The sequence below is a fragment of the Filicampus tigris genome, chromosome 9 (assembly GCF_054856515.1).
Source record: "Filicampus tigris isolate MCC_2025a chromosome 9, RoL_Ftig_1.0, whole genome shotgun sequence".
NCBI classification, from domain to species: domain Eukaryota; kingdom Metazoa; phylum Chordata; class Actinopteri; order Syngnathiformes; family Syngnathidae; genus Filicampus; species Filicampus tigris.
Genome location: NC_141225.1, coordinates 15,498,701 through 15,515,779, shown reverse-complemented (window position 1 = coordinate 15,515,779; position 17,079 = coordinate 15,498,701). Strand labels below are relative to the sequence as shown.

General features: G+C 38.8%; 2 protein-coding genes and 1 long non-coding RNA gene across 5 annotated transcripts in view; 1 reads left to right on the top strand and 2 right to left on the bottom strand.

Annotated features, from left to right (window-relative positions):
- LOC147142218 (uncharacterized) overlaps positions 1-5,634 on the bottom strand; it is a 51,355-nt gene extending 45,721 nt beyond the window's left edge. For both annotated transcript variants that reach the window (XR_015088230.1, XR_015088231.1), the window contains exons 1-2: positions 5,529-5,634; positions 828-885 (exon numbers count right to left, since the gene is read on the bottom strand). This is a non-coding gene — a long non-coding RNA (uncharacterized LOC147142218). The remainder of the gene's footprint in view (positions 1-827; positions 886-5,528) is intronic.
- On the top strand, positions 1,056-4,588 carry gpr84 (G protein-coupled receptor 84). The gene is made up of 2 exons (XM_086040997.1): positions 1,056-1,194; positions 2,726-4,588. The coding sequence occupies exons 1-2, from the start codon at positions 1,100-1,102 to the stop codon at positions 3,933-3,935; spliced, it is 1,305 nt and encodes a 434-aa protein (XP_085897123.1). The 5' UTR covers positions 1,056-1,099; the 3' UTR covers positions 3,936-4,588.
- Positions 5,635-6,495: 861 nt separating the features above from the next.
- Positions 6,496-16,120, bottom strand: stat2 (signal transducer and activator of transcription 2). Of its 2 annotated transcripts, XM_086040640.1 has the most exons (24): positions 15,921-16,120; positions 15,185-15,316; positions 14,649-14,793; positions 14,357-14,452; positions 12,885-12,977; positions 12,712-12,790; positions 12,515-12,594; positions 12,280-12,431; positions 11,275-11,433; positions 11,088-11,177; positions 10,772-10,831; positions 10,646-10,666; positions 10,451-10,544; positions 10,129-10,176; positions 9,952-10,035; positions 9,733-9,831; positions 9,499-9,634; positions 9,140-9,192; positions 8,848-8,933; positions 8,628-8,764; positions 8,367-8,549; positions 8,213-8,267; positions 7,486-7,577; positions 6,496-6,843 (listed from the first exon to the last, which is right to left on the bottom strand). In XM_086040640.1, the coding sequence occupies exons 2-24, from the start codon at positions 15,313-15,315 to the stop codon at positions 6,674-6,676; spliced, it is 2,343 nt and encodes a 780-aa protein (XP_085896766.1). In that variant the 5' UTR covers position 15,316; positions 15,921-16,120; the 3' UTR covers positions 6,496-6,673. The 2 variants fall into 2 exon arrangements, with proteins under 2 accessions (XP_085896766.1, XP_085896767.1); XM_086040641.1 differs by lacking the exon at positions 15,921-16,120 and having other exon boundaries at positions 14,649-14,747; positions 15,185-15,297.
- Between the last annotated feature and the right edge of the window lie 959 nt (positions 16,121-17,079).

Below are 17,079 nucleotides of genomic sequence, written 5' to 3'. Positions count from 1 at the left end.
CCCCCCCCCGCCCCTTTTTTTTGTAAGATGTAATAATATGCTAACATTAATAATAATAAAAATACCCCCAAAAAATCTGAAAAAATATTCAATAAAGATTTGCTTAAAGACGTTCCAACAAAGTTAATACTTTTCTTTTTTTTTTTTTATTTTGACACCAATACTTATCTTTTTGCTGAAAATGAATATCGGCTCCAAATATCGGTTATCGGCCTCCTTTACTACCAATAATCGGTATCGGCCCTGAAAAAAACATATCGGTCCATCTCTAGCTTTGATATGCTTAGATGTTAACAATTATCCATCCATCCTTTATCTATACCGCTTATCCCCACGAGGGTCGCGGTAAGTGCTGGAGCCTTTCCCAGCAGTATTCGGGCAGTAGGCAGGGGACACCCCAAATTGGTTGCCAGCCAATCGCAGGGCACACAGAGACGAACATCCGCACACACAATCACACCTAGGGGCAATTTAGAGTGTCCAATTAACCTACCATGCATGTTTTTGGAATGTGGGAGGAAACCGGAGTACCCGGAGAAAACCCACGCAGGCACGGGGAGAACATGCAAACTCCACACAGGAAGGCCAGGACCGGGATCGAACCCACGACCTCTGCACTGTGAGGCGGACGTGCTAACCAAGTCGCCCACCGTGCCGACATGATAAAAATTAACCATAGTTATTATCATCACTGAATGTGCTTGTCTTTTTAATGCAGCACTATGATCACTTAATTTCACATTCAATTTATGAGCCGAGGATCATTTTGTGCTTTGGAAAGTAGCTACAAAATGTGATTGGATTTTCTTTTGTGTTTGAGACAATACCTGAATGTGGTGTGCAACAGCTCTTCCCTCTGGTCACTGAGGTAAAACCCGTCTGGGTCTGAAAGAGACAACAAGATCTAATGAGGAAATAGTCACCATTTCCTAAAATAGCAGGAAAAAAATACACTCGATACATACTTTGAAGCTAAGAGGGTATTCGCAATTTTGTTCTCTTCCCGAATTTGTCATGACGGGGTGAAAAAAACCCAACCTCAAACTATTGCATAATGCCAAGGGCACTTTAGCAACACACTAAACATGCATAAATTAAAATGGTGACAGGAAGCCAAGCAGAGGAGCAGGTCGGTTACCAGAAAGAGCTCTGTGTCGCCTTTTCACACAACCTGCAGAAATATTTGGCTTTGAGGTAAGAAAATGTTTAAAAATCGCCTTCCGCTTTAATGTTGTGTTTCAGCTCCAACTCTTGTTTTGTACAGGTATTTTAATACAGCCTGTGTCTATAGTCATCAGACATATGAGTCTTTGACTTATTTCAGTATCTAAGTACCTTAATTCTTATCCATCAACTATCTGTATCGCTTATACTCACTAGCTTTCTATATTTTTACATATCTATTTTATATTTTTAAGAACAACTAGCCGATGTTTGATAAGACACAATGTATCTACTTTTCACATACATATGCATATTGTGTATTGAGTCAATGCTTATGCTTATAGAACTATTACAAACACAATTTATATATAAAATTACCGTGTATATATATATATATATATATATATATATATATATATATATATATATATATATATATATATATATATATATATATACACACACTATATATATACACACACTATATATATACATATATATGTACATATACACACACTGTAATACAATATATATATAGTTTGATTTGGCAAATTAACTAGTTGAAATCCAACACAAGTGAAAGTCATTTGTCATCTGCTATTTTTAGTTTATGCTGTCCTGTAAATGTGTTGCTCTTTCGGTATGATTTGCTAACTAAGGGAAAAAAAAGTAAAAATACAAAAAACAGCGGGGGAAGAAATTAACATCTCAAACTTGAGAATCTCACCAGAGAATGCACATGAAATTTGTCATTTGACCACAAACAATTAACACTTAAGACTCTGCTATCGGTAAAATGTGTAACCTCTGTGATTCCTAACCAGTAATGTAAACCAAGATAATATTTCTCTCATTTCACTTATTAGTCCAAAAATCATTTATTTACAACAAATAATATATATTTGCTCATCTCGCTTTGCCAGTGATGCATAGTGACATGCAGAATAATTAAATGCTCTTGCACTAAATAACAGAAGATATGAATACACCGGATTTTGTCTTTTTTTTTTTTTTATTAACACTTATTGTGACATTTTTGTTCAGTGGTGTTCCATGTTTAAAGAGGAAGTCAACCAAAACATTTTCTTTACATTTTCTTTGCAGCCCCACAAGTCTAAACACAGCATTCTGATTGAGTTTGTGGAATCCATTTCAAGGGGGCGGGGGGCATTTTGTCACTTGCTTTCGACTGAAAATGACATCACAGTTGCTCGGGGCTCAGGTTACACCCAATCACGGCTCAGCTTCAGAAAACAGGTGAGCCATGATTGGCTGTTACCGGAGCCCTGAGCAACTGCGACGGTCGACGGAAGTGACAAAATGGCCGCCCCCCGAGATGGCTAAAAACGGGTGGATCTTGCTACTTAACTCATATTCCACAAGCGCAATATCAATCGGAATGCCGCGTTTCAACTAGTGGGCCTGCTGGGAACATATTCTTGAAAAAAATATGTTTGGGTTGATTTCCTATTTAAGAAACCCCACTTTTCTTCACTCTGGGAATTTGCGAGCATTGCGCTTTCTATGACATTCCAAAATCTGACCTACAAACATTTGACAGGATGTCGCTGAACGTAACCAACCAAACAGAGGACGACTTCTCCTGCTACAGCGCTTCAGTCGAAGGGTACCGCTACTTTGCCGTGCTGTGGGGATGCGCAGTCACCATCACTGGCACGGTTGGGAACCTGATGACCATTTTAGCATTTGCCTCGGACTCACAACTGAGGACCCGCTTCAACGTGCTCATCGTCAACCTGGCTCTAGCTGATCTTCTCTACTGCACCATACTGCAGCCCATCTCCGTCGATTCCTATCTGCATCTCAGGTGGCGCAGCGGCGAGCTCTGGTGCAGGACCTTCGGCCTGCTTCTCTTCCTGTCTAACTCCGTCTCCATCATTACCCTCTGCCTGGTGGCGATAAGTCGATACCTCCTGGTTGCAAAAAGGGCCTTGTTTGACCGTGTTTTCTCAGACCGGGGGCTCGTTTCCCTCCTGCTGTCGACATGGGCGCTCGGACTGGCCAGCTTCGGCCAGCTCTGGACGGTTTTTGTGTTTGTGCCTCAGGTGTGCACGTGCAGCTTCCATCGAACCAGGGGCCGCCCCTACACCACCATCCTGCTCTTTTTCTACTTCTTCGTGGGACTGAGCTGCGTCGGCACGTTCTACCTCCTCATTTACCTTCGCGTAAGGGTTGCGTCAAAGGCCCTGCTCCGCTACAGGCTCAGCCGGCGGTCTTCCAAGAGGAAGCCAGCCCCTTCGGCACCAGTCACCGACGACAGCGGTGTGGAGAGCGCGATGGCCACTTTGAGTACTGAGCTGAGTAAGGAGGATGCCAACAGTGACAGTACGTCCCCCAAAACACAAGCTGAACCAACAAATCAAATGGGAGAAAGCAAGCCAAAAGCTGACATTGTCAGTAAGCCACATTCAAGCCCACCTGCGCCCACCGCTGCAGCATCCCACACAGCAAGCTCAGGAGATGACACAGAATTCAAGCGTGTGACGCGCATGTGTTTTACAGTCTTCCTGTGTTTTGTATGTTGCTTTGCCCCCTTCCTGATACTCAACATTGTGGATAAGCAAGGCCGTGCCCCGCGGGTCCTGCACATGTTCTGCGCAAACCTTACCTGGCTCAACAGCTGCATCAACCCAGTGCTCTACGCTGTCATGAACAGGCAATTCCGAAAGGCCTACCAATTGCTGCTCACCAGGGCGGTGACACCCTTTACATGCCTCTGGATTAAGAGAGTCGAAATCGCCACAATGTAAAACTTTACCAGGTTCTGAAACAGAGGCGACTAATATATTATGTACACTGTAAAGCAGGGGTCACCAACATAGTGCCCGCGGGCATCAGTTGGCCCCCAAAGACCATGAGTAGCCCGCAGGCCCATTCTAAAGAAAAAGCCCAGGAGTAATGGGACATAGTGATTTCCTAGGAATGCTTTAAAAGTAATCGTTTGAATGTGAACACTTGATTTAACCAAGTGTTGTCTTTGATATCTTCTCTTTGACGAAAATTGATATCTGTTTCCTAACTTATTAAATAATTGTTGATAACACTGGCCAACAGCTATATCTATCTATCTATCTATCTATCTATCTATCTATATATATATATATATATATATATATATATATATATATATATATATATATATATCAGAGGTGAGGTGGCTTTATGTTTCTCTCAATGTATTTTTATGCTGATTTTTAAAAAGTTGACTTTTTTTCCAGCCAGGTTTTTTTTTTTTTAGATATTTTATTTTTTCAAGTTTGACCTACAAAGCTTGCACAAAATGGAATTTGCCATGCGTTGTAATTTATATCTATGACATTTGAAAAATAAATTCCACCTGTTGCTGAACCCAACCCTTAATTCACATTTCTAAATGTAATTCTATATTACAATATTTATTATTATTATTAAAACCTGATGTGATCGAGAAAAACGTGGTCTGTTGTGGAATCAATGCCAAAAATCAACTCAAAATTTGCTTGCTTCTTTGATTTAAACATTTTGTATAAACGTGTCGAGCAGTATATTTTTTTAAATGAAAAAAACTTTAGCATGATCATTATCTTCACATAGATAATTATCATGAATCATTGATGAAACATATCAAATGTGTCAGAAAGAATTCCAGGGCTCGAGTCACAAAGGGACAACTTGTAGTAAAGTTTGGATTTTGAAATATATTTTTCGTGACACTAGTCCTGAACTTTTCTGACATATCTTGTATAATTAAAGTTAATTCAAGCCAATTTATTCATAAGTGTGTATCAAACTAATTGTCCTTTCCATGAACCACTACCCAATATGTAGTTCTCAGTTTCGAAACTGTTGGTGACGCCTCCTGTAAAGAAACTTAACTTCCTTCCATATATGCTACATGTGCTTTTATTCATTGGTCAGACAGATTCGAGATGTTTACTGTGAGGTGATTGCTTTTAATGTTTGTTAAGGATGTAACAAACGCTTACGTTGTCATTCATATTCCATTGTTACGTTGTGTGTCACGTTATGAATGAAACCCCACCAAAAGGTTGCAGAATCAGCAGGAATTTCCCATTTGGTGCAAGGCGACACATTTTGTACTGTAGAATGAGGAACTGATTGATATGGAAACCATGCGGGCGAGTTGAACTGTAGTTCCCTGTCAAGGGTGACAAATAATTACGTACTAGCGCAAACACTGTAGCACCAATTCATGAAATTCGAAGTGACTATTTTACCCTGAATCTGAGCTCCATTTTTCGTCATTTAAGACCATCCCTGCTACTACACATTGTACTTGTATATTGAACTAAATTTTGTATTGTTGTACATCTTTGGTATCGTGTTTCGTATACAGTACGTACTTGCAATTGGATGTCCAGTATTCAAGAGGTAACTGCCGTTCACGTCCATGGAATGAGTTTAACTTCAGCCGCTGACAGTCAATCGACAATTGGGTGGCGTGCTACCTTGTCTGAGGCTGTGGATCGTCAAAACGTGTCCCCCTAATATTGGTTCCTATGCATTACATTTTAAACAATGATAGATCCTTACTGAAACCTATACACTGCTAAACTTAAATGGGTAAACTAACAGAGGCTGGAAAATCTTCACTAGGTTAATTACATTTTGGGTATTGGTGTCAAAATCAAGGCACATCATTGTTGTTCCTTGGCAAAGTACCAAAATTGCAAATTGTCTTCACATTTAATATCATTGACATAATATGAGGCGAACGTACATTTACATGGGTTCAGAGTCATTTAGGACCTCAGCACGATGTGGCGTGCAACAAAATTTTCTTTGATACTCCTGCTTATTTTCTGCTCATTTTACATAGACATTTTGTACAGATGGTACGTTAAAGATTACAAAAATGATTGGACAGGATATTTATTGGTCGATTGAAGGATCAAGCGCCTGTTGTGAATTTTGCCGTTAAGCTCCTCGTTAGAAAACAGCAACTTCTGCAAAAAGTACTGAAATATTTAACAGTTGGAGATGTGCATTTAAAAGCTTAAAGAAGGTCACATTAAGTTCACCTGTAAAGGTTTGAATGCATTTTAGGCTCGTCCTGAAATTTCACCCAAAAGCTAAATATCCCTAACATTTTGTGCACTACAGTATAGCCTATTGTGGCCTCAATTAGGAGGTCAGTGCTGAATTCCCAGTGTGTTACTATATAATATTGTGGTTCCACCACAAACCTTTTCAGTAAATCACTGAGAGCGCCTGCAATGTGTCATTTTCAACATTTGGCATTTAACTCACAATTAAAAGCGGTAGTCCAAACAATACAGTATTCGGCGTATGGCTCGACTACAAACACCATTTCCAGATGTACCATTTATTTCTTGGATGTCTTGATTTGTAAAACCACAAACAACAGTTGGATACACGTGTTAATGAGTTTTTCTATTAACAATAAACAGTGAGTGGTGAGTTGTAGAGGAACCCAAAACTGAAAATGAAGTGATGTTTGAACATCTTGGCAGGATGACATAACTTTTCATGGATTGGTAGGCGACAAGGTTTCATCTATAAAAATTTCAGAGTCTAAAAAGTCATTCAAGTTGCTGGGATACATTATATCCTCTCCTGAGATTGCGACAGAGTTACACAGCATGGGGTCAAGACAAAAACTAAAAAGATGAGGATCCAGAGAATCTCCGTTTTGCCCTGAAAGCAAGAAATGAAGAGAAATTAACTGAAGAAAGGCAAAGTTACACTGATGCTGCTAGGATAAATATTTCATTTACTTGCTCTGTGACATAAAGAAAAAAAAGAAAAAATGTAACCGCATTCCACATTAATTCCTCATGATATTGTTTTACGCATGACCACAACATATTTCGATTGTGGTCTTAAAACATATTTGAATAAATACATGAAGCAACGTGTTGCAGCATCAATGAAAGTACAGCATATAGTTGAAGTTAGGAGTTAAGGCAATACCCATGCAATATTTTTGTTGCAAAAGTGTGCCTGCGGACCTGTCCTTACTGCATATATATCCAATGCACTTTTTGTCATTATTTCTTTTAACCCAATGGCTCCAAACATCTTTTAAGTTCTACAGAATAGTGGCCTTAATATGCATGGTGGGTGCGTGTAAAGAAGAATTGCTATTTAGAGAGGGCTTTGGCGGCATCTTGTGGCATTTCAGAAAGAGCACAAAACCCTCGAATAGGTGAGTCTTTCAGTAAATAGCTGGGGATAGGTTCCACAGAAAAAAAGGTGACTAGGTAAATATCTGAAGAGTGAAGTGTGAATAGGCAGGGGATTACTGTAGTTGTGACAACAAAGCGAGCGATCACGCACCAGCAGCCTCTTCACATGGACCATTCATTGGCTGCAGGTCTTCACCCTCTGTCACGTCTGTGGTCAAGGGTGCCACAGCCTCCAGTGTGTCCCTACATGACCATTGACAAAGTGTCACAACATAATGAGGACGAATGATTATTCAATTATTATAATGAAGTGCTTCCACCATGAATGAACATGTTTTTAAATGTCTTTATGGGTGCTTTCTTTTCCTCAATGCACTCTCTAAATGGGATCATGTCTGAAGTCGCTCACTTGCATGAGACAGGGCTGACCCTTAGAATGAGTTCATTTCAGAGAAAATAAATCAGGTGTGTAAAGTATGCTAACCTTCTTGAGCCTTTGAGCATTCATGTTGAAGACATCTGGGAACTTTTATAAATTGTGAAAAAAAACCCCAAAAAAAAAAAAACCCCATAATTTAGGGCCACGGCATGTAATGAGCACTTTGTTTCAGAAAAGACAATGCTAAGTCGCTGGTGAGGTACGCCTTCTCTCATTCAACCAAATGAGAACCAAATCTCTTCCCACATAATCTTAACGTTAACGCAGTGCCAGAACAAAGACGCTATTTTTACTAAAACCGTTAGTATGTGGTGACATTGTGTCAGTCACCATCCGAAGTATGTGCTTGTAATGTTTGTGGTGCAATGCTGCTCCCTGTTGGTTCAGATAGGTAATAACATGTACATTCAGCAAAAGGTAAATAGTGGATTAAACTTACCCTTTTAAAACAAACACCAGTCTGGTTTTGATGTACTTAATGTAAGGGGAGTCATCTGAAAAAAAAAATAAGACGGTTATCATTGTAAATTGTAGATTATTTTTAAGTCTGACTGCCAATACAGTTACAAGAAAAGGTACATTGTTTTTCTTACTTCCACTCGTGTCAGCATAGTATTTTCCAAAAGCCTCATCTTTGGGAGTGTTGGGGTATAAATAAAGTAAAGGATTTTGTGGGACCTCTTTTAAGATGAGGAAATGCCTGATGATTTCATGGAAGGGAATCTGGGAGAGGTCCGTTTTGGTGAATGGCTGGATTGTCTTGACTTCCGGTTCGCCTATAGATATAGATGGCATATGGACAAAAGTTAGTACGACATAGTACAATTCATGGTTGCCAAATGCACCACGCTCACCAGTTATGCCGAGTTCCACCCAGGAGAAAGTGATCCCTCCGATGACACTTTCACTAAAACGTATCAAGAAGGTGCCCTTCTGCTTTTTCTTCAGGAGGGTCTTCTCTTTGCATTTGGTCACAAAGCCCATGATGAGGCTTGCGATACACATGAGGGGAAACTAATTGAAAAAAACGAAGGCCTCAAATTTGAATCAAGCATTTAGGGTCCTTATACATACCCATCCCTCCACAAGTTTTCAAGATATGTTTTCACCATCACCACAATGCTGTCAAACCACACCCAGAATGTGTCAGGACTGTTTTCCTATACCAGGGCAGACGAAACAGGTCATAAACTTGCATCTTTAATGTGCACACATGCAAAAATGCAACACATTGATTCAGGTGTAAGGATTGTCGGAAAAGGAGACATGAGACTCATTATAGGTTGTCATTTAACGATGCAAGTTATTGCTATTCTCTCCTTATATGTTTCTCGCATTATTTGTGTGAAACTTGGTAAATTCTTACCTTTAAAAATTTGGACCAAGCTACACTGCAGATGTCGTAGCTCTGTTTCTTTCCTGGATGGACAAAAAAAAAATGATCAAGGGGGAAGAAATATTTTCTATCTCTGTATCTGTAGTCTATACTGTATCCTATATCACATGTCTGCTGTCAACAGACTTACAAATGAAGTCATCTAAAAAAATAGATATGTCACAGATAGCTGTTTCTAAGGTTGTCGATTCTCACCTTTACCAGCGGAAACAAATCAAAGCTATGCAAAATCGTGTGAGGGAATCACGTCATATCGCAGGAGACGGCAGACAATATCCTAATCAACATGTGAAATTGCAAACTCTTTTTTGCCATGAACATCAACTTACCAAAAATTCTGTGTGCGATCATTTCCAGCTGAGTGTCATTCAGACCACGTTGGGTGGCGGCGAGAAACTGCCAACTAAGCATCTTTCCAAACTGTGGCCAAGGGGCTGGCGGAGGGTTAGCAAAGAACATCACATCCTGTGGGAAATTAAAAAAAAAAAAAAAAAAAAAAAAAAAATTAGAATTTTTCCGGTGGCTTGGAACAGCTTACAATAGTCTTGTTTGGCATATCTCACGTTTGTTTTCTGGCTGAGCATGTTGAACCAGAGCACGGATGCCCAGGCACTCTGCTGCTGACTGGAGTTGGAGATGATAACCACTGGTAGAGAGGTGGCCTTGGTAGCGTGCAAGGAATTCACTTTTTATTCACAACTCCAACATGCTATATCCATTCTCTAACCACATCGGTTTGGGTGAATGCTTTTTGTCATGTATGGAATGAGTACACACCTTACCTGTAACTCAACAGACAGTCCTTTCAGCTCAAATAAAGTGTTGAAGTAGATGATGTGCAACTCCTCTGTCACGCACAGTGAAATCTTTGATCAACGTACCACACACGACACAGTTAGGAACACTCTTAAATGAAACGTGCCGTGCGTGTGCTCGTCAAGTTGTGCAGGTCAACTCACATCATTGGCTCCTTTCCCACCACCTCCTGACTTCTGCTCCTTCAAATTCTACAGAGGAAGAAATATATTCAGCAATGGCTGGACAATTGGCAATGATTTAAAACACTTCTTATGCAAAAAAAAAAAAAGCACCGAAAGACCTCAGGAGAAACCATACTGTAGCTCATCAAATTGTCATTGCAACTAAAAAGCTGTCTTTAAAAAAATACATTGTACATACATTACTGTTATATCTGATTATTTCTCCGCACAGTGTATCATGAAAATCCCAAATTTCGATCACCGCCACATGAGGATTCCATTAAGAATCAAGGTCGCTCACGAGATGCCTGAAGTCTGCCACCATGCCGCCACTCTGATTCTCTGACATTTTCAGGGCTTTGCTTGTGGTGCCGAGGACATTGAAATGACGATATCTGCAAGCATAACGGGCATGATCAACATAAACAAGCTAGAAACAATTCACAATGAAATTACCACGTCACTTGGAGTCGAAGAATCAAAGAAAAACATTTACCCTTTTATCTGAGGGGCCTCCCTGATGTAAAAAAAAGTCAGAGGAGAGAAAACAGAAAAGCATTAGACACACAAGAGACACAAAACATCATACACGCGTTCGCTGACAAATTAAGAACTATTTTACCGGTCCATGGATATGTTGACTTTCATGGAATGATTCAGCTCAAGAAACTTGACGAGAAGTCTGGAAAATTTTAGAATTTTAAAATTGTTCAAAAACAAGCAAGACATTGACTTAATGATTTTTTTTTCACATGAAAATTCTCTGAGTATTATTGGGCAAGACTTTTAAGGTCCATAAAGGTCCTTAAAGGTAGGTTGTGTTGGATTTTGAGCGCATGCATACATAGTTTTAAATATCACAGCATTTACCAGAATTGGAAATTGACCTGGTCTGAACACAGAACTGTACACTTGTGTGGAAAACCAGAGGCACGGACCTGGTCTTAACAAAGAACTGCACACCCGTGCGGAGAACCAGTGGACCTTTCCCCTGAGGCATGGACGGCTGAGTCTCAACCACAAACGAACTTCAGAAAATGAAAACAAAAACAATAATATAAGCATTTGAAAAAGGAAACCATAGGAGGGAAATGTAGCACAACAAACACTGAGGAAAGTTGATACCGCTTCAGCAAGTCTGTCAGGTATCTCTCGGTCCTCCTTTGCAGAAATGGTTTCTGGGCCTTCACAGGGTCCTGGTCATAACTAACCTTTCCAGCCAGCTCCTCCAACTTACTGAGGAACTCACGCACTTGGAAGAGACATTCTGCAACACAGGTAAACCTACAGGGAAGATAATGTCCACACAAGTGTCAGACAGTAGAAAAAAAAAAAAAATCATGAATCACAACCAAATGTGCTCTGTGAGCGTCTGCCTATCGGATTCATTTTTAGTAGGGATGTTACAATATTGGCAAAATCGCGATATTAAAAGTGCCACAATATATCCTCGTCGTCATGTCACGATATTAATAGCAGCACATCTGCTTAAAAGCCCAAGTTGTTTTCCATTTGCGCAGTTCCAGCACCCTCTGGTGGTTGGTTTATTAATGCAGTTGAATTTGATGCACCTATGTTTAACAACAACAGGAGCTCATGACTGGCCAAGCCTATTTCTTCAAGAATGCTGTTATTAAGCACAAAAACAGAATATTGTGATTTATTTTATTTTTTTATTTGAGATTTTTTTTCTTTACAATATCGTGAACTTTTATACAGTATCGTGATCTTTTTATAGATCACCAACCTCCCCACAATATCGTGCTAAATATCGTATAGTGAGGTTCATATCGTGATATTATCGTATCATGACATTTGGATATCGTGACATCCCTAATTTTTTGCGAAAGCAATTTCTCAAGTGAGATGACCACTAATATTAAGTGAGCATGCAACAAAATATTAGAAATAAATATCAAATATTGATATAAAATTTTCCGAAATCTTTAACTTGCAACCGTGTTTGCGGCATGTTTCAGCAATGGATCAGATATGACCAAAAAAAAAAAAAAGTGCCAGTTTTAAGCTTGGTCACGAGATTACAATAAACTGGATTTTCAGATTTAAATGAACGTTGTTTTTAATAAATCTTCAAATAAATCTTATGTGCAGCCGAACAATTCGGCGTACCATTTTTCAAGCTGATCCAGACAAACACTGTCTGGGGCTCCAATGCAGGATTTTTGCTGCTTCCTTTGCCATTGCACCATCTCTTTTCCCACCAAAGCATCTATCAGGTCCTCAGCTCTGTCCAGGATCTTACTAAGGCAAAATAGCGTGTCCTAAATCCAAAATGCAAACATGAGAAAGGAAATAATACGAATAGCATTCACTGATATCGTTCGACGGATCCGTCGTCTCTAACCTTTCTGGAGTCGTTGAGTTTGTTTATGAGTAACTGAAATTTTGACTGCTGTGGGCTTGCGGAGTTATCTGTCGCGGTGGCTTTTCCACAGTGGGATCACGCAGTTTCCACACAAGACAAGCACAACAAGATAAGAGCATAATGTGACTCGTCCTCAAAGAACTTTGAAAGATAAGAGCACATTGCTCTTTGCTTACCTTCTAACAAATATGTCTTGTATTTAAAATCAAACTCATCTTGCTGCTCCTCCAGACACATGATCGTATGTTGCATACACTGTAATACCCACACATACAGTAAAAAACACACTCAAAGACGTGTCACTTATTTCATTCACATATTCAAAATGCTAAATTAACGATATCTACACCTGCACTTCATTTTTAAGGCTGGCCATTCTCCGGTCAAGGTCGCGTTGACTGCTGGTCTCAAAGCCTCCTTGTTCTACTTGCAAATCCCGCACCTGATAAGACGCAAAGGAGGAAATCGAGGAGGAGGAGGAGGGGGAGGAGGAGGAGATGATATATGAACAGTTGACCTTGTAGACACAGTAAAAAAAAGTATTTATACGTTGACTGTATTCAAGAAGAGTGAAATCAAATGCAGCAAAGGTTGTATGATTTGGCCCATTTGATTTCAACCAAAATGTTCTGGGAAAATGTTCCTCAAATGTTAAACAAAACGTGTTGGAGTTCGAACCATCATAATGTGAGAAGGAACCAAATCAAGACTTCAGATCAGTGTTTCTCAATGGGATTAAAAATTTACGAGTCACTCTGAGATAAACAAGGAAGTAAATTGAAAGGCCGGCAGCCAAAACAAGCACAAGTGGAACATACTAATTGGTCCTTCGGTTCCATGGGAGAATTATGTTAAAATCACCACATTATTATGTAAAAATGTATAACATTGGACAGTAAATACCATATTTGATATTCAATATCATATAAAATAAAATAAGACTTATTTTTTTGCAACCCCTGGTTAGAAGTAAATGTATATACAATGTGGCACATTTTAATGTTTTTGCTAAAACCCATTTATAATACCCCCCTCGATTATGGATGTTTTAGTTGTTGTTGGGGTTTTTTTTTTTTTTTTTTTGCAACAATTGTTATTCACAAGAAATTATGGTAATGCATCTTATGGCCAGTAACTAACAAAAGAAATAAAACGTCTTGATGAACTGGCAAACTAAACTACTGAAACTGAAACTAATGAATGCCAAAATAAAAAGAGAAAAAAAGGAACACGTTGCTCAGTCACTGAGTGAAATCCAGATGAAATCTACAGTGGATGAATCAATCACTTTTAATTTGCGAAACTGCACGTATATATAAATTTAACATGGACTCAGATGCAAAGTAATAATTTAATAATTTACTTCAGGACAGTTATAAATGATGATACCAATTCCACCCCACCCGCTCTTTCCCTGGCTGATAAGAACCTGCTCATGCTTTGTGGGAGCAGCAGTGAATTTATTGATGTGACCCCCAAGAGAACTTTGCTAGCTCCAGGAAGAAAAAATAGGAGAGGGAAAATTGGAGGAAAATAGGATAAGTTGTTGTGACTTTTGGTTTGTCCCATCACAGTATGTTTTGCAGTAAGGAAAATTGTTATGAATTATTTTCTTATTTTAGATTTAACATTGGCAAACATGTTATCTTATAAATTAATTATTATACTAAATACAATGCTACAAGATTCCTTTTGAAAGTAAATACAAACCACCAATGGAGGGAGGTCGCTATATAAAATCTTGCCAAGGGTGCTACATGGCAAAACTGTGATTTAAATTGTCTTTTTGTTTTCCTAAAAAAAAAAAACATTTGCTCCAACCTGCTCAGCCAGATCTGCAGTCTGCAAGATATCGTTCTCTTTTTTCAGGAACCAATAGACTGTGTTTGCCAAGACACATGGGTTCTCCAGGTACCTCTGTGAGAAATTAGCACGGATCAGAAACAATGGAAATAAATGATCACTTTCAGTCTGGAACAGAACAACATATCATGAAGTCATTCATTATGCTTTTAAATAGTGGAAATGCGTAGCTCTCAACTACTATTGGTCAAGACTGTGTTTCTATAAAAGAATGTATTCTGACTATATTTTCCAAACATCTAGTCCAGACCTGAAAGTTCTGTTTATAGCGCCGAATGTTGTGCTGCATTAAGAAGGACTCCTCTTGTACAAAGTGACTGTACTGGATGTCGAGATTCTCCAACAAGACCTGGAACAATACCATTGCCAAATCGTAGTCGTTCACTGCTCGCTCCCTAGACAGAAGCACATATGATAACAAAACAGTGTATAACAAGCAGGGAGAACTCAATATATATTGGCGTTTAAAGAGACCGTGTAAAAGCACGAGTAGTAATTTGACTCATGGAAGCAGCTTCGTCACCAAGCCGTCAAATTGCACTTGGCAATTTGTGTGCAGATCCGTGCAAGTGGTGCAGTAATCACGTGAACAATTGTCACAGCCACAATGGGGCATATTTTCATCATCCAATATGTGGTGATTGTTGTGATATGTTTTGAAGTATCAATAACATTGGATTTGTTTCCTTAGCATACCACAGACATTGTCTCTATGTGAGCCTGCGTTTCGCTAACTTATCTAACTTTACTATATTGTATGTGTTGTTTGAAGTAGTCCAAGCTTACCACTGCTGTGATTCTATCCACACAGACAGGTAATGACGGACATCCATGGGGAGAGCCTCCCTGTCATACAGGTCGTGTAATTGTTGAGTGAACGGAGCAGGCATCTTCATCAGCCTCGCCCACTGAGCCATCCTGAGGCCAGGAGAAAAGTTACACGGGGTGTTAAGGCGCCTTTAGAAAATACTGTAGAATTTTTTTATTTGTGGCACTAAAGAGGTCAGGCGTAAAATCCCACACATCATTCAAAAACACTTGTATAAATGATAGTGGTGAGTCGTGCATTTGATACCTGGGCTTTCAGTGGGGATTTACCCAACTGAATTCACCTGCGACCACTAATACGTCACAGATATAGAAGCCTCAATACTACGGTATATACTTCAACTTCAACTATGACACGTAATTATGGAGCACTTCAGAATCAATATGTATCTAATAACATGACATAAACATACAACAAAAAAATATATACAAAACAATTACTTAATTTTGATTGGTTAAAGTAGGCCAAATAAACGGTGCAGATCGCTAGTCGATTTTGGAAAAGCTCTGACCAATCACATGACCGAAAAACGCAGGCGGTTTTATTGATAAAACTTAAATGACAGCAGTAATCTGAATTAAACCCTAAAAAAAAATCAGAGGCAGCAGCTAAACGGTGAAAGTGCAAAATTGAACGGTAAGTAATAACGCTGTTGTATCTGTAAAATGTGCGCCTACAAAAACATGTCCATACCTTGCTTCGTGGGGTGATGTCCACGGGTTTTCACGATAATGATGTATTTAATATTAGATGTATCGCCGTAATAAGCAGCCCGAATGTAACCAGTGGTCACCATCAGACTGATAATATAACGCAGGCGTGACAATGTTATGGACTGTATTTCCTTGGGTCTCGTTTCGTCGAATGGGTTCCTCCCACACCTCTTAAACTCTGAGAAGCCATTTTGGTTCTGAAATATTAAAGTAAAGCGCCAGTAGGAGCCACAATGGACTGCTGCGATGCCACAGTTTCCGTCACAGAGCCAAATCAAACCGTTGATTGGTGAATATGCAGTCAAAGCAGCGCATGTGGTTGGTCGAGCAGCGCGTCAATCAGAAGAGTGATTTTAAAAATCGAAACTTAACTCGAGTAGAACATTTCCGAGGAAATTGATCATGAAAGTGACCTCGCGGAAAGCATGCCCGGCTATCTTGAATAGGAAAAAATACATTTACCCCACCTCTGCACCGATGTATTATTATTTTGCAATTTTTTTATTTAAAAAAAAAAAAAAACGTTTTTCTTTTTCTTTTAAATTTCCACTTTCGTTTGTTTGTTAACAGACGTGAACTACTTAACGTTTCATTTTCCAGAAAACGAATTGTTCGATTACTATGCAAGTTAAACGTGTGCGTGTATGTGATATACAGTATACAGTATATATATATATATATATATATATATATATATATATATATATATATGTGTGTGTGTGTGCGTATATGTATGTGTATATATATATATATATATATATATATATATATATATATATATATATATATATATATATATATATATATATATATATATATATATATATATATAGACATATATGTATATATATGTGTATATGTGCTGTATACACAGTGTGTATGTATATATCTGTATGTATCTATATATATGAGAGAGATAGAACTCACTGATACGATACCAAGTAACCAATACTTTTGTTACGTAAACTTTCTATTATGCCAATGACATAGACCTTTCATTTAGTTCTGACAAATGGCAGAACAGTAAATGTGCCTATTGTGTTATTCAATTGCTTCCATTGCTTTTTGTCTATATTTCTAAATAAGACAAACATATAATACAGTATTATCTAAACTTCTTTGCTGTACTTACTTATTCA